The sequence below is a fragment of the Pyxicephalus adspersus genome, chromosome 2 (assembly GCF_032062135.1).
Source record: "Pyxicephalus adspersus chromosome 2, UCB_Pads_2.0, whole genome shotgun sequence".
Taxonomy (NCBI): Eukaryota; Metazoa; Chordata; class Amphibia; order Anura; family Pyxicephalidae; genus Pyxicephalus; species Pyxicephalus adspersus.
In genome coordinates this window covers 115,264,667-115,287,130 of record NC_092859.1, presented here as the reverse complement: position 1 = coordinate 115,287,130, position 22,464 = coordinate 115,264,667, and the positions used below count along the sequence as shown (strand labels likewise).

General features: G+C 37.4%; 1 protein-coding gene across 6 annotated transcripts in view; it reads left to right on the top strand.

Annotated features, from left to right (window-relative positions):
- Positions 1 to 22,464, top strand: part of SBF1 (SET binding factor 1) — a 59,260-nt gene that overhangs the window by 10,362 nt on the left and 26,434 nt on the right. For 3 of the 6 annotated variants that reach the window (XM_072401975.1, XM_072401973.1, XM_072401971.1), the window contains exons 2-6: positions 17,083 to 17,168; positions 18,500 to 18,631; positions 19,826 to 19,948; positions 21,147 to 21,257; positions 21,404 to 21,427. In XM_072401975.1, coding sequence (XP_072258076.1) covers positions 17,083 to 17,168; positions 18,500 to 18,631; positions 19,826 to 19,948; positions 21,147 to 21,257; positions 21,404 to 21,427 — 476 coding nt within the window. The remainder of the gene's footprint in view (positions 1 to 17,082; positions 17,169 to 18,499; positions 18,632 to 19,825; positions 19,949 to 21,146; positions 21,258 to 21,403; positions 21,428 to 22,464) is intronic. The other 3 variants (XM_072401976.1, XM_072401974.1, XM_072401972.1) reach the window with 1 other exon arrangement.

Genomic DNA, 22,464 nt, shown 5'->3' with positions numbered 1-22,464 from the left:
AGTTTATCATTTATTTTCTTGAGATTACAGTGTACTTGGAATATTGCAATGATGTTCCATTTATGTTAATACAATTAGAACATGACCTCTCCCTGCCCCTGCAATGATTCACAAATCTGAATGCAGTCAGTTTAATCACAACAAGCTATAGTTTAGACACCATTTTTATGTAGCATTGGTTTTGTTCTTTAATGAATATGATTAGAAATATAGGTTTGCATATCCATATATAATAACCATTTATTTTTATGTGATTGTAAGAGAATTAGTGCTTTCATTTTTTGTCACAAGCCTTGCATAAGCTAGTGTTAGGACATGTCTATAGGCAATTTAGCCACTTGCTTAAAGGTCTGCTAATCAGATAGAACAGTTCAGCCTGGGACAAAGATTACCCCGGGATTCTGCGCTCTTCTCTGTCTCTCACACACTCATACATCACATTACTGATGTGTTAACAAGGCTATGCGGCATCATAAAAAGTGTTTTCCACCATATCGCTTAATATTCCTAAATGTTTAGGGGGTGAAATCTGAAACCCAATTTCACAATTAGGTCAGTTTTTAACCGTGTAGAAATAAAAACAACAAAAAGTATTCCTTCTCCCCTCACATTTACTGTTTTGTCATTAAGCGATGGTCCTCTTCAGGGTAGAATAATGCTCAGAGCCTTCTAGCCCACTCAATATGATCACTATGCTATCCACAAGTTAGGACCAGGCAGGAGGATTTAAGGTATGATGTATAAAATGTATGTATAAAAAATAAAATTTAGGGAATGAGGATCAAATATAAAGTTGTGGTTTAGGTAAGTGAATTTTTTGTAGTATTTTAATGAGAAAAACAAGTACTTAATTAGAGAAGTAATTAATTTACAATTGCCCAGGCACCATGGATTGTTTACATCCTTTGCCCATTTGCTGCCTGTTCCTGCCTAATACAGCTTAACCTATTTCTTACCTTGCTGGGAAATACCCAACAGGCTGTATAGGGCTTTACCGCACAGATAGCTTTGGATGTAAACAAAGGGATAAAGACACCCAGGGAAAATTGGGATCTTTTTATGATTCTGTGAAGTGTGGCATATATTAGGTCAGAAAAGGAAGGGAAGAAACTTGCTGTCCCTCAAAGGGGATCACAATCTAATGTCCCTACCCTAGTCATATGTCTATAGGCTAAATTTTGGAGGAAAGCCAATTAACCTAACTGCGTGTTTTTGGATTGTTGGAGGAAACCAGAGTACCCAGAGGAAGCCCCACAGACACTGGGAGAACCTGCAAACTCCATGCAAATACTGTCCTGGCCTAGAGTCTGAACCTAGGAACTAGCATTGCAGAGGCAAGAGTGCTAACCTGTGAGCCACTGTGCTGCCCATTTGATGCAGTATAGCAGTGTTCTCCCCAGCCTTTTTTAGGCTTTAATGCCACCGGGCACTTTTCTTTACCACTTGGTTGTTTTTGGGTGGTTACTGAAAAGTTGAATGACAATAAAAGGGCACTGGACTGTTGGGGAATATTACAAAGACAATGAAAAAATGGGACATCCTTGGGGATGGGAATTTTAAAGTTGGAACGAAGTAGAGGGGTCTGAGAAAGCTGAATGAATTAAAGGGGGGTTCTGAATTCCTATGGCAACAACAACTGAGAACACTAAATTTGTCATTTGTTCGCCTGCCCATATTTTGACCACCCACCTACAACTTCTTCCCACCCAGCTGAAAAAAATTCTGGGATGAACACTGCTTAGTATACTTGTTCTATCCTATGATTTCATGTTGACTTTGGTGACTCCAATAAAATACTTTGTTACCATTTAGGGGAATCTGAACAAATAGGTGTATTTTTTTCTCTTACTAGCAAGAATGGAAAATTTAATGTGCTAAATAAAAACACTGATCTTAGAGGAGGGCTCCTGCTCTGTATAAATCCTTTTCTGTGTGTTTATGCATTTCCTGACTTGGTTTTGTTAAGTGGAGAATGCCTATTCCTCCTATCTCACAGCAAGGTCAGGAATGTCTGTGACATGGACCAATGAAGGGAGGATGTATACATAGTATGCATATTTCTGTATGCATATATACAAACGTCCCAATTGCAAAGACCTATTTACCCTATTTTACGCTTGGTTTTTTCTTGTTCAAATACGGATTTCTCATTTTAAGCACTTCACATGTAATTGCTGCACAGACATGTTTGCTGTCCATATATGATTTTACTTAATGTATGTTTTTTATGAATGTCTTATTAATATTATTAATATTAAACAGGATTTATATAGCGCCAACATATTACGCAGCGCTGTAGTCTTGATTCAAAATATACCTAAGAATGAATACTGTTTAATACATGTACACAAATTACACATCCTCAGTTAGCTACCCAAATCTTTATATTTTGGGGGAAACTAAGAAAACCTGTGTTTGGAACTTTGGCTATTATTGTAGGCATTCTTATCTGAATGTTAGTTACCTGGCTTGAGTAGCTTGAGTGACTGACTTTGAACAAGTATACTGCTAGGGAAGTCAGGAACTCGTCATTTCTTGTTTCAGCTTGGTTCTGCAACGTGAGCAGTATGACAGACCCATAGATTTTTTAGGGACTGTTAAACAATATCATCCTACAGCTTAACAACTTGCCCAGCAGTTTAACAATTTGTAACACACACACACACACACACACACACCAACCATCATTTATAGTTAGCACCAAGCCAATGACTGTAATGTGTTTCCTCTGTAGCCATAATAATTTCTATTTATTTGTTGCTGATTCACTGAAGTTGCAACATCTGACCATCTTTTTTTTTTTTTTTTTTTACCTTGTCTTATAGTGTGAAATAGTTTGTATTACTTCCTGTGCTATCATTGGCAGGCTTTACAATTCTTCCAAGGGTTGCTCTTGTGGTGAGCCATCAGCATAGTATCAGTTTCTTTTGATGCCCCCCCATAACTAAATCTCCCAGGAGTCCTTTCACTACACATAGAGTATCAGTATGGTCTTGGAAGTCAAGGTTGCTGTATTTTTTTGTTAGGAAAAAAATCATTATATACATGTATGCTTTCTGACAACATCAGCCAGGCTGCTAAACTGTTAAAGAACAGCAAACAGCTTGTGTGGGAAGGAAGGAAGTGCTGAGAATATTATAAGGAGTTGGGATGAGTGGGAGGATTTCTGTAGTCCAACTGGGAGAATTTATAGAGAACTGACAACATTGCTTGGGATTTCAATGCAGGAGAAGTGGTGTTGTCCACCTAGAGCAATTCACGAATTTACTAGATTTCTGGCAGGATTACCAGATGTTTTTTCTGTAATCTGACCACAGCTAGACTGTAAAGCTATAAAGGAATGGTCCTGTCTTTAATACTAGAGCCTTAAAAATCTGAAGCATCTTCAAATTGTTTAATTCAATAATTATTCAGGTTAATAAAGCCAGATGTATGGCATTGTTCTACTGTAATTGTTTCCATATGATCTGCTAACCAATGCTGAATAAGCCATTTAATAACATATTGGCCCCACAGATGGCTGATTCAATTAAATTGCTGCCACAATCTTTACTTTTGTGACAATCATGGTGCTTTAAAAAGAGATTACTAATCTCAATTGTTCATTACTATTAAAGTGCTGAATGCTTCCTGGGGATCTTTATAGTGCAAGTCATACTGATTACCTTTTTATAAATGCAGTGGTAATAACACCACTGGTGTATAATCATGATTAGCAGTTCATTTATGAGATGTACAAAAATTGACTATCCTAGTGGACTGACACTTTTATAAGTACCATAATTTTGCTGACAATGCTGATTGCTATCTTTAAAAATGAATTCCTAAATATACAGTAGTGTAATACTCCAAGCTGCAAATATGCTGCAGGAGATGGTTGGAGACTAAATGCATGCTACAAGATGACTGTGAACATACTATTGAGCTTGGAGACTGGACAGTAACTACCAAATTCTATGGGTTGGACACCAAGTGTACCTGTGAACTAGAATCCCTGGAATGAACCTGTTTGGTAGACAGAGTAAAAGTGCGATCTCCTGTATGAAATTCTCTGGGCAAGTTTCTTTTCATGCAAACTCATTCATGTAACGGGAGGCACTTGCAACACTGGTGTGTTTTATTAGCAATTTCTGTTCAGAAATGAACAGAAATAGTTTTGGCTATTAGAATAATACTTGTAATAGTTTTGGCTATCCATGTATGTATGGAGACTTTACATGTCTTCTTTTGAAGTGATGGTTTTGTGGAGGTGGCAGAACCTAATGCCATTGAAAGACTTTTTGCAAAGATTTAACATTCATTCATTTTACTGTAGTCTATTGGTGATAAATGGAATTAGACCGTGCACAGTTGAAATGAATATATTTACTATTTTAAAAGAGGCTTAATCATTTTAGTTTTTTTTTTTTTTTTTTTTTTGCTTCATTTGGTATTACAGCTTTCTAGATCACATTACTACTTCGTAGTTTAGCCCAGTGGACCAGAAATGATGAGGATGATTCACTGTCTAATGAGGAGACTGAAGGTGGAGATGAAATACTTTGTGAGGGATTATGTGTGTCATTTGTTTGGCTGTACAGTGTGGAAAATGTTTGTTAATCACAAGATTGACTGCGCGTAATTAAAAATCCTTTAGCTAGAAAAACAGTAAATGTATATGGAGCTCGTCTTTGTAATCAGTTTTATAGTAATTTTGCTTTAACATGTCTTAGGAAAAGATATGTTTTTTTTTCACCCTGTGGGATATAAGATCGATTCATAAAGAAATGAGGAACAAATATGGCACATTTTTAAATGACAGAAATCAGCAGTGGGTTAAGTGGTATGACTGGGTACATGTCAAGCAGATGTTTTCTCAGCCAAAAACATTGTTCAATGGAAAGTAGTGTTCATTGATGCCTATGACTCATGTTTCATGCTATAGAATACTGTTCCCTAAATTAATTACACATTGGGAAGCAGATCCTATCTAAATGAAGCCCCCTTTGGATAAATTGTTTCACATTTGGCAAAAGAACTGCAGGTGCAAGTTATATGTGCCAAATCTGTCAAGATTTGGAGGAAAGAGGTTCTGTAATAACTAAAAAGAAATATCGGAAGGGTAATTCACAAAGCTAATAACATTTTGTCATTTTGTCAATCATTGATACAAAAAGTTTTAAAGACAAAGTATTTCAACAAAAGTATTTGTTGATGGATTGGTATTCATTTTGAAACGGCATTTAATAGGTACCCCCAAATTATTCAAAAGTGATGGGGTCCACATTCATGGTTAGATTGAAGTAAGACACAAGTTCAACCAGTCCAACCACTAGGGAAATAAACATACTAGAATCCTGCTTAGTCCAGATACAATCATATATGCATAGTTCATCCAGAGGAAAATAATAAAGCCCAAACAGGGCTTAATTTACTCCAACTAGGGTAAAACATCCCTGGATTTACAGATATTCCCTGGATTTACAGTCTCTGGTATCATTCCGAGGTGTCAGATACTGCTCAGTTCCCATCTTTTGAGTAACTTGGATTGTCTACAGAAATGCTGTATCTGCTTTCTTGAATGTAGACGTCGTCTTTTGAGTTAAGGTAGAATGGCTTCTGAATTCAGAATTATGTCTTTCATGACCTGGTATTTTTTTTCTCCCTATTATGTCTTGGAGCATAAGATATCTAAAACTCTTGTTTTTGTAAAGTTTTCAAATGATTTTTTACAGTGTTTACTAAAATGTGTAGCAGGCACCTGTCTACATCAACAGTGCAGCATGTGTGTACATTAGGAAAGGTGGCCTGGTATTACCAGAGCACATAAACATGGTGGCTGTTGACAAGAGTTTCATGTTAGAAGTGTGTACAGCTAGTTGGAGATGTGTCTCGGGTTTGTTCACAGCGTTGTCTGAAGATGGAGAAAAGGAATGTAAAGAATCCTCATGCTGGGAATTGCTGGGGGCAATTAGGATTTTTTAACACAGAGTATTAAATAGTCTTGAATGACTTTTAATGTCAATTGAAATTTCTTTTTTTTCTTTCTATAGTTAGAGAACTTCAGCCTTTTTCTATAACATTGCTGACAAATAGGCTATCATTGCAGAATATTTATTATTAATATTTTTATTATTGTTTTTATTAATAATAAAAAGGATTTACATAATACACAGCGCTGTACATTAAATAGGGGTTGCAAATGACAGACAGATACAAACAGTAATACAGGAGGAGGAGAGGACCCTGCCCAAAAAAGCTTACAATCTAGGAGGTGAGGGAAGTATCGCACAATAGGGGACATATGGAATGGTGGGAAGTATGTAGATAAGAAGTAATTAAGGCAGGGTTCAGATAAGCATGGAGATAACAATATGATAATGAAAATAGAACCATGACAGGCGTTTGATGGTGGTATAGCAAAAAAAATACAATATGGATTTTCACTGCTGTGTGCTCCTATTCGTTAGTTTCGCTCCCATCATAAGTGTCTCTGGTAGACCTTAAATGAGGAAGAAGCTTCCAAAACCTAATATACGGCATTATATTTAGTTTAAAAATATCCATATAGCTCTTCCATCATAGTTTTATATACTCTTGTTATTGTGAGATATTAAAGCTGAACTCCAGGCATATACAAATGATTCTATACTTCTAGACATTAGAACATCATTAAATGTTTGTAATTTCTTAATATAAGCACCTGAAGTCAACCTGGTATCAGCTTCTTGCAGCATTTGTTTAGAAGAGCTGGAATGCTAGAGGTAGATGGCACTGGATTTGTATACAAAACACTTCATTCACGTTTCTATGCTCGCACAACGTGTAAAAAGGCCATTTGTGTTGATAGCTGCCTGTAAATCCATAAAACAATCGCTGTATGCATATTTTCAGCATCATGAACAAAGCCTTAGTATACTTAAACTCCATGCAGATGTCTCATGTTGCTGTTCAGGAACATCCTGGGAAAAGTCTAAATAATGTAAATAATCAGATTAAAAGATATTGAGTAGCAGAAAAATAATGTGGGGAAATCTCTGTATTAAAGATGAATATTGCAGCAAAATATTTTTTTTAATGTTGATGAACTGCTCATATTTATTTAGCTGATTACATTATTTTATTTATGCTGGGCTTTTCCTTGTTATCTTGTTAATGAATACACATAGGTAGAAAAATGTGGCACTTGTCTTAGCATGCTAATACAATAAGACAAGTGCAGTGACAACATGTGGCAGAACCACTTTGTTTGCCTCTATTGGGTTTTCTATGGCAAGGAATTGTAAAAGTGGGTTTAAACACCTTGTCTTCTGTACAGCACATCTGCTGGGTCTTGCCAAGCTCTCGGTTTTAAAGGAATTCAGTTTGTTACAGTTGGAATCCTTCCTCTTCTTCCCATATAATGTACTACATTGTTAGAGGAATAGGGGAAGCACTGGCAAATTGCATTGCCAGAAACCCCCTAAAACATCCCCTTTTATAGTAAGAATGACATCTCTAATCTTAGGATGCAATAGATTTGTGTGACTTTATTTGACATAACAGATATGTGGTATACGTTCCTCCTTAGTAACATAGCCGTGTTCTCCCCAGCCCCTTTTAGCTGGGCGTACAACTTTGCACTTTTCAGCGACCTCCCAGCTGGTTACGGGTGGTCACAATACAGGGCTACCACAAAGTCATTTACACTATGACGTATGAGTGGTGTCCAGCCTGGGCTCAGAAGAAGAGGCTGTACTTCATCCTGAAATGCTGGTTGTGTATAGTGGTGGAGAAGTGATACTGTGTAAGGGGTGGGGGGTTGTGGCATGTTGAGCTTTTGGATTCACGATAAGTACTGGAATTCTGCTTTACCCTATGTCATGGACCAAAGAAAAGCAATATGATTCTTTAGCCAATCATATAAAGGTTTAACCACCTTATATAACCAATGAATTTTTTAATAGTCCAGAAAGGTTTTAATTAATTTTTGTTAGAATCCATTTCAAACAAAATTAAGTTAAGTGCAGATTTGGTTTTCTTTTACATATTCTTTTATTTATATTCCTGTATGTGTTTCAAGTATATATTAAATGGGACAGTGATAAGTCATCATATAATTAAAAGCATATTTTATTATAATAATTGTGTTTACGTATGCAGTAATGCTTCTCTAAATTTCCTTTAATTATACTCATTATGATGTACCGAGAGAATTTTAGAGATCGCTATTGTTATTACCTTCTGAAAATGCTGGTTGCCTTATTGTGTCTGTGTTTAGTACTGAGAACCTTTCTCATATTGATATCAGAGCTCCTGATTTGTATATTTGTCCCAAGTCTGTGACTCGGTTAACTCATTTGAATTTATAGGCATTTAGGGGCTATTATCTTTGGACTGTTGGATCATTCACAGATCACCAATTGTAGATCTTTGCAACACCTTTTTAAGCTCTTATTATCTGTCCTATATTTACTCCTGCATGGCTTTATTATTACATATTATAAAGTTTGGATGTATTATTTAATTTAGCTGTCCACATTTAGGTTGGGTGTTGCCCAGAAAGGCATGTATAATGGGTTTAGGGTGGGGCGAGGAGGTTGCAGAAGTCGGTGAAAAGAAAGTTTAAATCTGGATGTAGCAGAACTTTTCTGCGTTTAAAGGTCAGTCCATCCACAAGTCAGATTTATAGTTACAGTTGTATTCTAGTGGTTTGACTCTTAGCTTCAATGTACTGGATATCCCAACAAAATCCCCCTACTAAATTTCTCTAGCAGTGTGCCTGTTCACCTGGGAGTTTGGGTGTCATGCCCACCTGCACATAATCCATCACCTTCTGCTTATTCTCTTTAATATACAATAGATAAGAGGAATGCAACTTGGAAGGTGGGAGCATGTGCCATTGTGGTTTTAGGTAGGCTGACTCTTTACATTTTCCTATTCGTGTCTCATGCATAGAAGGCGGTAAATCTAATGAAATGTCAATGGCAGCTTTAATTACCAGAACCTTTACAGCAGATCGTTTTTTTTATCGGCAGATAACCTATACTTCTAGGCATTTTTGTCTTGCCCAAAGCTTTAGGAATTTCTCACTTGCTTATACAGTTGCCAGCGTATAAGCATAAAAGGTAAAGCCCCGTACCAGAGATTAAAATTCAGATGGAAAATTGACAGCCAAGACACAGGCTTATCTCTCTCATGCGGATTACTATACCTAGTCTGAGAGGAGAGGTGTAAGGTTAGCAGCCTTGGCTTAAGATAAATCTCTCACACTCTCCAAATGGTCTAATGTTTAATCATGTGCACAAAAACCATCTGAAGCTAAATTGTTGTGGTCACTGTGGTAAAATATTGTTCCTCCTAACCTGAATATAGGCCGGATGTACTTTCCGCTGAAAACCTATAAATGGCAAGGAAGTAAAAGAAGCACTCTCTTGTATTCCAGTACTCTACAGTTTAAAGAAAATATGTTTTAGTTACAATGTGTATGCAGAACAATTAAGTATCTTCAAAGAGCCATCAGACAGTTTTAGGTAACCAAAGGTAACCTTGTGCTTCATAGTTCATGTTCATGAATTTGTAGAGGTCAACATTTGGTTCCTAACTTAAACTATCATGAAAGAAATATGCGGGCTTCATCAAGTTGCTTTCCTAAAATGATAATGTGATTAGAAAAGCTAAAATGAAATCAGAACTTATCTGCAGTTTTTTTTTTTAGGTAAGTGACGTTTTAAGCAGACGTGTCAGCATGGTGACCCTTTATGTCTCTTGCTCCCATGGCTTCATTTAGGAATCGGACACCTTGTAGCTGGGTGGTGGTTCATGGTTGGCATGGAACTCACAATTGTAGTTTTCTGGGCTTTACACATTAAAAAGAGAAACTGTCCTTCGCATTTGTAATTTCAGCTCCCTCATCTTCAGTTTTCAGCTATATTTCTTAATGACACAAGGCCATCTGATGTGGACAAATTCTAGCAACCAGAAAACCTGTCACTTTATTAAACTACCTTTAAAAGCTTAAATACTTATCGCCCCGGTGGATTTCACAGAAAGGGTTTCAATAGGTAGCAATATTTTTTGGGCTGTGTGGCCCTACAGTGTGTAAATCTGAGCTTTTATTTGCATTAAGCAAATATCTCTTCCCTCCCTGTGCACAAACAAAATGTCAATTTATACAAACACATACCAATCAGAGCATTTATATACGTCGCCTTTTACCTGCACATTTCAGAACTATTATCAAGACTTTCTTGTCCAACTTTTACAGGTTCATGTATGAGTAAGCAGCGGCACCATTAGCTATATTTATACTTGGACACACCACATTTTTTTTGCCTGTTAGACATGTCACTTGAAGTTGTGACTCATAATTGTGTTCCCCTTAGCAGTAGAAGAGACAATCTGTCTGTATATGATGTGAAGATAAAGTCTCTCTGTTTCTCTTGTGCTAATTTCCTGTCTTCATGCTACTGCAAACTCCAGCACTGAATAGGACAGAATGCAGGGTGGGGGCTGTAACAGGAACTTCTGGGGGGCCCGGTCCCTTTTCCTGCATAGAAGTTTGTTACTTGTGGTGATTTTCAGATTTTTAAAGCAGTCACTTGACCCTTTGTTGCTGCATGCAACACTAAAGCACAGGATATGCAGGAAGCGTATATGTTTTGTGTAAGCCACAGGCCAAAACTGTATGTAATCCATCAATTTACTACAGAATGGTCACAGTACATGTAAATGATATGATAGTCTAACAACTGTGCTTGTTCTAGATTCTTTTTACTGGTACTTTCATTTAATTATTGATTTTGTAGATGGCCTTTTAAGACAAGGTGTTGCCTCGTCCTTCATTGTACTGTATTGTATGGTACAAACTATCTAAATAGAAAATAATTTTGTTATACTGCACTTAGCATAGCTGATCGTGTTTGATGGACCCTATTAGTGGTGGCGGTGGGGCCCCTATAAGTACGAAAAGCACACCCTGGCATAGATGGCCACCTAAATGGTTGTCTTCCTTTTTTCCCAGTCTCTCTTTCTACTGAATCCCCCCTCACACTCCCATACATACACACACATATTTCCTTTTATTCTCCTCCTTCACCATATGCTACAATCTGGGCAAAACATGAAGTTGGCCTTCACTTCTACCCTATTAGAAAACCTGGTATGGTGATGTTCTGGACTAACTTCCTTAGTCATAAAAACTTTCAGAATAATACATCATTTCATATGCACATTTCTTTACATCACTATCTACGGGCAGTTCACTTGCAATTCTTTCAATTCGCTGAATTCCAATACTACTTCTCATACTTGAGTTTAAATAAAGGGAGAAATACATTTTTGTGTCCCATTCATGATCTCTCCACTTTCTTACCACTTTATGTCATAGCTTTAAGCCAATATTATTAAATAGACTTTTTAATAATTAAGGAGATTTAAGCCGTTTTGTATTTTGAAATTTCTCCAAAGAATATAGATTACTCTCTTAGGTAGTTGTCCCTGGAACAAGTCTCCCCATTGGGATTTATCTTTTTCATTTTTTAATTTCTTGTTTTGGTGAAATGATAACATTTTGTATTTGTCATCGCTTTCCGTCTTGATCATTTATTCACATCAACATTTCTCGACAATTCTTACCAGGACAAAATAAAATGCAATAAAAACTTGACGGGTTTCAGTTCTTCCACATTTTATTTGAAATAAACTTTTGGTTGTGCATATTTTACTGGCTAGCAGAATGTTTCTTTGCGCTTAGCATTGCTTTTTTTTTTTTTTTGCACAGGGTCATCAGTAGTCAATGTCAGGTATACATTACTAATGTTATTTGTGTATAGCTGTTGCACCCTAGTCAAACATTCTTCAATGATGTTGGTGTGTGCTGCTGAATCATGGCCTTAAATCCCTTCCAGGATGAGATAATAAGATCCAGAATAACAGGCTCTGCCTGAGACAGCCACGTTGTGCTGGTGACAGCCCTGGCACTGCTCTCTGCATAGAACACTCTGTACACAGTGCACTCCTTGCCTCTGTGTTTTCTGAGCTGGGCCTTACAATTAATAACATGCCATGTGATGAAAGGAAATTGCTTGATTTACCTCTGGTCTTATAGGTGCTATCTATAGTGTTTATATCTGAGGATGAGATTTGCTTTTCCTGGTAGGTTGCATGTCACTTTGTGCTTGTTCAGTTTACTTGTGGCACTTCATTAGTATCATCTCTGGATACAGGCCAAAAGAAGCACTTCATTTCAACACCTGATAACACTGTTTGTTTAGTTCAGTATTCCTTATTCACAGTTCTAGGCTGATTGCTGCTATCATTTAAGTCTCACAAGCTCATGTCAAACCCAAGACTTTGTATACAGATGAGCTGGAGTTTTTCAGCGACGGCAACCTATTGATAATGGTGTTGTTTTGGCACTTTAATAAAATGTTTTATGACCTTGTACAGGATGTTTCGTTCATGAAAGATCATTCCTATGCCTTACAAATGCGTGCACTGCTATTTTAGCAGGAACCTTGTGGTTCAGAGATGGTCATCTTTGGTTTACTCCTTCATAGAAGCAAGGTTTCCAAGGGCAGTGTTCTCTCTCCAGCTCCTTTTAGCCGGGCACACCACCCGCCACTTTTCAGTAACCACCCTGCTGTTTTTGGGTGGTTACTGCAGAGTTGGGTCACAATACAGGGGTTGCCACCCACCTATAATTTCTTCCCACCCAGCTAAAAAAAAGAATTCTGGATTGAACACTGAAGGGAGTTGTACAGTCTTGTCTGTGCAGTCATTGAAATGAGCAAAGTACTTTAACCCTCGTTGAGAAATTAAAATGTAGAGTACAGATTGTACAATTTTGACAACTACTGTTATTATGAATATCAGATGCTGGGAGATATCATAGGAATGTTGGCAACAAATTTTTTCTACAACATGCCGGACCTGATGTTTTTGTGGAAGTGATTAAGCATTGCTTACAAATCTTAGTTTCTGGCATCTACAGGTCCAGCATGTACATTATTTTATTATTGCATTTACTGCAACAAATCACTATTTTTTTAGCAATTTGTGGTAAAGCTATGAAAGGGAATTCAAAGCAACTGCCTCTGGTGAGCCTTTACAGCTCGAGTCATACATTTCTAATTTGACTGTTCTAAAGTTGCACTGGAACAGATTGACGTTTGATCTCAATCTCTTTCTATGCAACTTTTAGCGTGAAAGTCTGTCTCATCTTTAGTATTATTATGACATTCCTCCATAAGAGAATCTCCAGTTCCCCTCAGCTGATGTAAACTCAGTTTGTACAGAAATGAGTGATTCAAAGCCTATAAAGTGTATTATAAAACGTCCGAGACCCTTTTCACTCCTTATCTTACAGTGCTTAGAGGTGGCAGGAATCTGCCTAAAGGGGAAGTGGTTTTGACACCTCAGTTATTCTGAAGAGGATACACTTACTGAAGCATCACAGGAAGAACTGCATTTTGCATATGCTCTGGTACACGTGCACATGGTGTAGGCTGCGCACGTATTCCACCCAGCAAACCACACACGTTATAAAGGGTCTTTGCCAATTTGGAATTGTTCTACATTGTGTATTTTAAAAGTGTGGGTGTAGTGACTCTTAAAGCAGACCCACAACTGGGAGATTTTGTAAGATGCCATTGCTGAACTCATTCCAAAGAATGCTAATTGCCTGGATGTAAAACGGATCTTTTAGTTTCAGTTACACGACCAAAGCAAGCATGCAGATAACTGTGTGGTAAAATGTGCCACAATTAGTTGAACACCTGACTTTTTTACTCATTCTGGGTTTGTGATTTAAAGGCAGAGGATCGGAAGTACTTGTGTGAACAGTCCTAACCAGGAAAATATTTGTTTTAGCACCATGTCATCAGTGGGAGCCTACATAATCTCTCAGTGATGGGTCCATTTGAATGGAAGCTTGTACTGAAATAAAGTGGCTGCTGTTGCCTATTTTCCTGGCTTTTCCTACTTGGAGACACCATCCTGGAAGAAAGCATTTGTATTAGGAAAGTCAAAGTGAAGTCAGAACTCTTATCTGCATTCTCTGAGTCTCTGAAGACAAGGGGTTCAGCTTTATTCTAGTTTTCCTGTGTGCATTTATTCTGCCTCAGGGCCCCTGTAAACTGGCATCTATAAGTTTACAGTATGTATGTTTTAGATGACTTCACTGGCCCATAAAATAAAGTGGGAAAATCCACAAGTTCAGGTTTTAAGTACAAAGTTGGTTAGTGTCTCCCTCTGCCCGAATGCTTCGGCTCTCTATTGCTTAATGAGGTATCTGTCATTTTATTAAACCAATAAAGTGAGATTGGAAGGTGCTTGGAATTTATCAGTTTCTGGGGCACTTTTAAAAGTAAGACTATGTACACACTGGTCATGTGGTTGGGTTGCAGGTACTCTTTTCTTATGCCGGGGATCCGCTGTTTCCTGGAGAGAAGCTTTATCCAGTGACAGCCCCATAGAAAATAAATAGGGACAGTAGTGAGCGGTACTAGTACTGATTCCACCTATACCAGAACTAGCACTGCGGTGTGTGACCATATACCTCAAATAGCATTATGGTCACTTGATGATTTCTGTACCAGATAATTCCCCTTGGACCTTATTATATTGCCATAACTTTATACTAGATTCATTTTTGTCACCATGCCTTTTATACATTCCTTGCTTTTCCATTTGTACATTCTCTAATGAAAACTGCCATGTTTAAATCATTACAGAAAACATAAATATTTTTTTCCTTCTGGACCCCTATTCTTTAAACTCTTATGAGACTTCAGACTGGCAGAAAGAGATCCAGGCTGTTGCCGAGAGAGTTTACTGACATAACATCACATTAAACTACCAGATTCCCTGAATGAACTTGACATCCGTTAAATGCTAAATGTAACCAGCAACATGGAGTGAGTGGAGCTAACATTTAGATTTATTTGTGTAGTACATTTAATTTTTTCTATATTTTGTGTTAACACTTGTAAGATTGTACAAATGTCTTGTGCACATAAACAGTATGTTCATCTGAAGGTATATAGAACGCATGTGATTGCAACAGATAGGCGTAGGACAAAGGCTAAGTTTAGATTGGCACAGTTAACCTACCCTGGGAGATCATGTTTAATGTGCACAAAGCACAGCAGAGGTGAGCAGGAAGTGTTGACTTTGCATTCATGAGTGTTTGTTAATTCGATGAGCATTTTTAGTTGCCTATGACTTGCCATATGTCGAAAGAAACATTGTGTCGTCTGCTGTCCTTTAGAACATGGTGGGTCAGTAGTTAGCAAATCTTTACTAGGGTCCACACCATCTGCAAGGGGTTTATTTGTTCTCCCTGTGTTTCTGTGGGTTTCTTCCAGGCACTGGTTTCCTCCCACATCCCAAAACATTTAGTCAGGTTATGTAGCCTTGGACAGTGTTAATAACCTATTACTGTAGAAGGGCCATTAGATTTTGAGACCCTTTAAGGCACAGTTAGTGATATGGACTTTTTAGGGAACTGGTAATGCCAGAGCCATATAAATATTATAAGCCAGTAATAATTGAGTATTTGGAAGGCATTCCTATTCAAATCTTTGGAAGTGGTAGTGTCACGGTCCCTTCCGTGACAGAAGTTTGAGGATCTGTCAGACTAGCTGCATGTGTGATTATCTGACAGCCTCTTTGGGTTTTACTTGTTGCTGTGTTGTTGTTTGTAATGACCACTCCCCTTGTATCAGGTGCAGCTGGGGCTCATTACTGCTCTTCCATTTAGTCTGGCCTCACACTTCATGCTGTGCGGTTAATATTCACTACTGGGATGTGAATGGCTGGAGTGTCCTGCCATTCTGAGTTCCTGTTGATTTCTGCTTATAAGATAAGTTGCTGTTCTTTTGGTGTATTGGTGTTTTGTTTAGTTATTAGTTGTTTACTAGGCCTCAGGGAGACACTGGGTCCTTCATAGGGGAAGGGACCAGCAGTCTCAATCCAGACCCTACTGCTAGGGCTGTGCAGGGCTAGCAGGGCCTAGGTTCCTGGGTATGAGTATCCCTACCTTCAGGGGATGCTCATATGGTTAGGAGTCAGGGCTGGATTAGGGTTTTGCAAGGGGTGACCATTCCCTTTTCCCTAGGTATTTGAGGCCTAGTAGTTTATACACCTTCCTGTTACCCTCCCCTCCCTGTCATTCGTGACAGGTAGAGTTGCAGACCTCCCTAAATTTCTGTTTGAGGCTTCTAAAAAAACACCACAAATGCAATGCCTTCCTTAATAAACTCCTAAACTTTATTGCGAATGTAAAGATTTTCTAGTATCACAGTACATAGACTGCAGAATGCTCACAAAATATGACAGACTGATAAAATATCTTACTAAAGTAGCTTTGTTAACAAAAGATCTAAAGACCAAAGTGTGCTTTAGTGAAGTTCACATTCATACTGTCCTTGAACATTTTGCTTGCTTGCTGTGATTGTCAATGAAGGTATCAGGCATGAAAAATAACAGTGATGCTATTGTCTTCTATACCTCAACCTTTAATTAAACAATTCAGTTCAGAGACCTTCATGCCTTAAGGTATATTGGAATCTGGCCAGGCATTTGCTGTGTAGCAGTCAGATAATGTACTTTAATAGAGAAGCTCAATGTGTGGGTTGCATGGAGAAATATGTTGGGATATTCTCCAACACATTCCCTATAAGTAGTTTTTGTTTTTCGTTATTTGACAGTTTTATTTAGCAAATTTTATAATGAAATACAAATGGTACACTTGTTTTTTTTTAATAATTACAACAGTGTCTTCAACTAACAAAACCAAAAACAGATGTGTTCCTCCTGAACATTACTTGTGTTGCTACAAAGGTGTGGATCTGGCTTGATATAATTTTTGTATTTTGGTCTTTGACAATTAATGGGGATTGAGGGGTTCTTTGCAGCAAAGTAGATGTTTATAAGGAAGAAGCCTCAAGTTTAAACTGTTTGAATTTGTAAAAGAAAGACAGGAAATAAAAATTCTTGTGTATTCTGTCCTCAGTAATTGGGTTTTGTTGTAAAATATCGTTTAGATTGGGGTGATCACATAGCCATGCAGTAATGTATTAAGTTCTTGGTATGCTAATTTTTTTTATATTCTTTCTTCAGGTAGTGGCATTGGACAGGGTAAGATTCTGCAGAGGTTCCCCGAGAAAGATTGGGAAGATAACCCCTTTCCCCAGGGTATAGAACTGGTAAGAGTTTTAGTTTGCATAGCATGGATTATTAGCATGTAACCTATAGGATGAATTACTTAACAGTGTTCAACTCAGATTTTTTTAAAACTGGGTGGAAAGAAATTTGGAGCGGTGTAGCAGTCCCTGTATACCAACTCTTCAGTAACTACACAAAAACAGCCGGGTGGTTACTGAAATATGCTGGGCCGTGCGGCCTGCTAAAAGGGGCTGGGGAGAACACTGTTTAAGAATGTATATATGATTCAGGTTAAGTTCATGTAAATCATTTTATTGTTATTTTATTCTTCCGTATGTTTTATTATATAAATGGTAGAAGCCATATTAGCCCATTTTGTATGCACACTCATAGTAGTGCTGTAAAAGCCTTTATCAAGACATTAGACATTTATATTTACATCAGGCAAAAGTTACCAGACTGATGTTTTGTTTTCAGCAGTGAATGCATGGCTGGCACTCTGGTAACTTATATTCCTGGCAACATTCACATTTTTCATTGCAGGTAGACATTAGATATATCCAACTTCCAGTGTGAGTTAGCATATCTACCCAACAATGAGTCCCTGCATTTTTACATCGATAATATTAAGAGTAGGAATTTTAGTGGCTGTGTCTCTATTTTACCTGATGACAGGGTGATAACCTCCACGACAAGTTTATCTATTTTTAGGCCATGTCTAACCAACTTTTGTGCTACCTAAATTTTAATGAAGAGCTAAATGTTAGCATTAGAAAACTAATTTATTTAGCCATTTTTTTATCAGAAAAAGTAACACAGATGGTCTGTAAGAACAAAATGAAAACATTTATTCATTTATTTATTACTATAAATGCTCACACTGTTCACACTGTATACAAGATTCACCAAAAAAATCATCACTGTGAAAATGTGAAATTTATAAACGGATAATGCTATACACTTTTAATGTTATATATAACAGACCTAAAAGAAGGTGAGAAAAAAAAGAACAATTTATTGTGAGCCTTCACATACATTTTGTTCTGTACTCCCACTCACTGCCCTCCAGCCTCAGAACTGTAATCCAGGATGCACAAATATGGTAATGGTGACTGACAAATGTTCTTTCTAATTGCAAAATCAAGAATATTCAGTTTTGACAAACTACTGATACTTTAACACATGCATTGTGACTGTTACTCCTATGCCTATTGAAGCCCATAATATTCATCTTATTTTTTTTACTGTATTCTTTACTTATTCTTTTGGTCTTTGTTCTTAACCATTAGTAACATGGAACCCTCTTTTTGATCTGTATGTGTTACATTGTTATCCTACACTTTTATTATTATTAATAATTTTATTATTATAGTTTTGTCAGCCCAGTGGATGGCAGCTATGTTCAGAGAAGAATCCCCCAACATTCTTTATTGCTGTTCTGACAGACATCAATTCAGAGCGTCATTACTGTAGCTGCTTCACTTTCTGGGAGGAATGTGCACCGGTACGTCTTCTTTATCCCATTGCTATTCATCTGTGGTTTTTGTATTGTGTTTCTTTGCCTGCTTTGAGTGTAGCACTGGACAAGAAAGTCTTATACTTATGAGTATAAGTATGATGGATCAGTGGTTAGCACTCTCGCATTTGCAGTGCTAGGTCCCAGGTTTGAATCTCGGCCAGGACACTATCTGCATGGAGTTTACAGGTTCTCCCCGTGTTTGGGTGGATTTCCTTCAGGTACTCTGGTTTCTTCCCACATTCCAAAAACAGGACGTTAGGCTAATTGGCTTCCCCCAAAATTTACCTTTGACTGTGTTAGTGACATGAATATATTAGGGGCATTTGATTGTGAGGCCCTATGAAGAACAGCTAATGACATGACTATGGACTAAGAAAAACACTGCATAATATGTCAGCGCTATATAAATACTGTGTAATAATAATAATATAAGGGTCTCTTATAATGGAATAACTTTTACCTGGTATGACCTAAAGAATACCTCACCGTGGGGAAGCAGTTTTTTTGGTGATGTGAAGTTTTGTGCCAAACATACCTTTTGGAATCGTGACCAAAAAGTTCAACGTTGACTCCTTGGACCATAACACATTTTCCTACATGCTTTTGGGAGATTTATGTATTTGTTTGTAAACTTTAGCAGTGCCTGGATGTTTTTCTTTATGATTTTGTTTCGCTTTGTTACTGGGGCCTGTTCTGGAACATCGCTTCATTGTGGAGTTAGGGCTTTTGTTACTTGATAAGAGAAACAGTTGGTGAAGAATAAACATGAAATATAGCTATGTAAAGGACACCGTTGCTTCAGCACCTGATCATTCTAACAAAATTAGGAAGCTTTGATGGGTAAAAAAAAAACAACAACCGGATAAATTTGTTAATACTGTGTAGACATCCTTCCTCAGAAGCTTTAGCCCTGGCTGGATTCATTGGTTTGATATTTTATACTGTGGTATAGCAGTGGTCACAATGATTTTTTTATTATTGTCTATCTCCTGGCTGTGTCCTTTTGTTTTTCAACTAATTACATATCTTGTGGAAATTGCATATGATCATCTACATTTTAGCCTTTATGTTGGATAAAAAAATCCTCAAAATGATAATTAGGTTACACAAAAATCATAACACCTCTAATATTTATATTTTACTTTTGTGTGACTGTTTATTTGGAAAATATTTCTATAGAACCTTATTGATCAGAGAGATGGAGAAGCAGAGGAAGGTTCCCTCTTACCATTGTCAACCCAGCTGTATGCTCCTAAGACTTTGGTGCTTGTATCACGTCTGGACCATCCGGAGGTCTTCAGGGTGAGCATTTCCTTGTGGTTTTAACTATTTATAACGTCCCTTCTCTCTTTTTGGGATCAGTGGTAACATCCTTATTTTATTATTAGGTGCATATAAATAGGTCAGAATAGCATATGTGTAAGTGGATAAGTTTAGTTTTTACACAAAAAGCATAAACATAATAGGTGATCCACTACTAGAAGGAAAGTATAAGGTTCTTACTATTTAGAAGAAGTCTGCTTCAAACCTTCTAATGTTTACGTCTTTGCACTATTTGCAGCCTTTTGTACTCGATATAGTACTAGCAATAGTAGTCACCTTGCTCCCTAGGCTGGGTTTGCTCTCACTCCTTTCTTGTCATTGTCATCAACTTGTCATTAGTGAAATTATGTTAGGTTGTACATTTTGCAGTTGACCCAACACCATTATGGTAATGATTAGACAATAAATTGCTTATTTTGGTCATTATTAATATTTAGTTGTTCCCTAAAGATACATTTTCAATAACGCTCATCTCTATACAAATAATATGCCCCACCCCTCCATCCTATCTAACTCATCCTGCAGCCTGTAGGGGGACTCATAATCCATCCATTTGCTTGCACTGGCTGGTCCCCAAAATTCCTCTCCCTCAAAGGTCATGGCTGCAGACTTTTCTGCTGACCAAGAAGTTATCAGAAAAATTTGTATATTTACTGTAAGATGCCCTGTTCTTGACAGTTATTGTAGGCACCCTCATTTTGTTTTAAACCCAAGATAATGATAATGGAATAAAACAGCGCTGACACATTTATTTTCTTACATTCAAAACACACGTGTCATGTGTTCTGAACTTGAAGTGGTGTACATAAGCTTACAGCCTTATTAAAAGTTCAATGGCAAACAATAGGAAAAGTAAAACAAAAAATCTATATTTAATTTGCATCAGTTTAATATATTTTACTTGCATGCATGTTGTGCAGTTTTGTAGTGTGGAGTGTATTGACAAGAAAAAAGTGTGCTAGATGATAATATTGTATGTGCTTTGGCCGGAGTTGAGGAGAAACATATTTTTTATCCCTCGGGCCTACTGTGAACTTTGGATGACCAAATACTTAATGCTTGTGATTTTATCTATTTATTAGGAAGGCATACTGATGCAGCAGATTTTGTAAAGTGCTGTGTATTATGTCAGTGCTATATAAATACTGGATGATAATAATAATGTTTCGTTTTACAGGATTCCCTGGGCTTAATTTATACCATTCATACAGATGGATTAAGCGTGTCTCTGGAGAATGTCGTAGGAAATGTGTTAACCTGCATTGTTCCTGTCACTGGAGGCTCCCAGGTCAGTGTTTCCCTCCTGACTGGGGTTTGTAACAAAGAGCTACTCTTAGCATTTGCTGTGTGCCTGTTAGGACCTAATAGTTGTTAGGTAATTCAAGAATTTGTATATTGCTTTCTGACTCCATGTTGATATGTTTTTTTTCCCAGTCTGACCTGGAGCAGGATGGTATGGTATGCACTTCATTATAATTCCTGCCACACTGCACACTGCCTGCTTCTCCTCTTCCATCACATCCTTTAATATGGGGGAAGCATCCTATCCCCAAGCACTCAGATTTCAATAAGACTTTTGGGAAGGCACAAAAGCAACTAACAAAAAGCCACTAAAATATATCTACATTATATATTCATTAAATACTATGCCACTGGTATATTTCAGTTAAGAATGAAGTCTTATTGGCTCACTCGCCTACCTTTTTTTTTTTTGGTTACATTATTAAGTTTGGGGCCTCTAACTGCAAAGTCTCCCTGCCATAGTTCTTGTTTTTGTACTTGTTTTGGAGTCGCCTTTTGCCAAAACAGATGTTTGCACTCCTCCTGTTTCATTCTTTATGGTAGTAGAAAACATTTCTTTTGGGGTTTGTGGACATCTTTCCCAAATTGTTACAGTAGATCTTAGAACCTTAAAGCAGAAGTAAACTCACAACCTAAAAAAAAAAAAAATAAGAAAAAACATAGTGAGCAAAGTTTCTATAAATTATCTATAGAACACACAAGTTCCCCCTTGCAGTCTGATTTTTAGTCTTTTACTCTACTCTCCTGTGCCACAATCTCGGGTACTGGAATCTGCTTCTGTTCTAAATCAGGGAGTTGCATAGTGAAGATTGTTCCCTGCCACTGATAACCATTAACCAATGGGAAATCTTCCAATTGTGTAACATAAAAACCATTGAGTCCCATTCATAAGGTACGCGGTGGGAATTTTTTTTTTTGTTTCTATAGGCTTGTTGTCAGGGGCAGGAATTCTCCCTGCTGAGTAACTCAATGCAATGAATAATGAACAAGATGCCCGAAATGGCAAGTAAACGAAGTTTACTTCCGCTTTAAGCTGAGGAATCCCACCCCTGGAGTCTGAAAGAAGTACGGATATTTAACTCATTCATCACAATGGAAAATATATTTTGGGTCAAAAAGTCAATGATTTAATATGTCAAGAATTTGGGTAGCTGTCATGCAGTAGCTAAAAGACCCTTTGATGGTGGATTTAT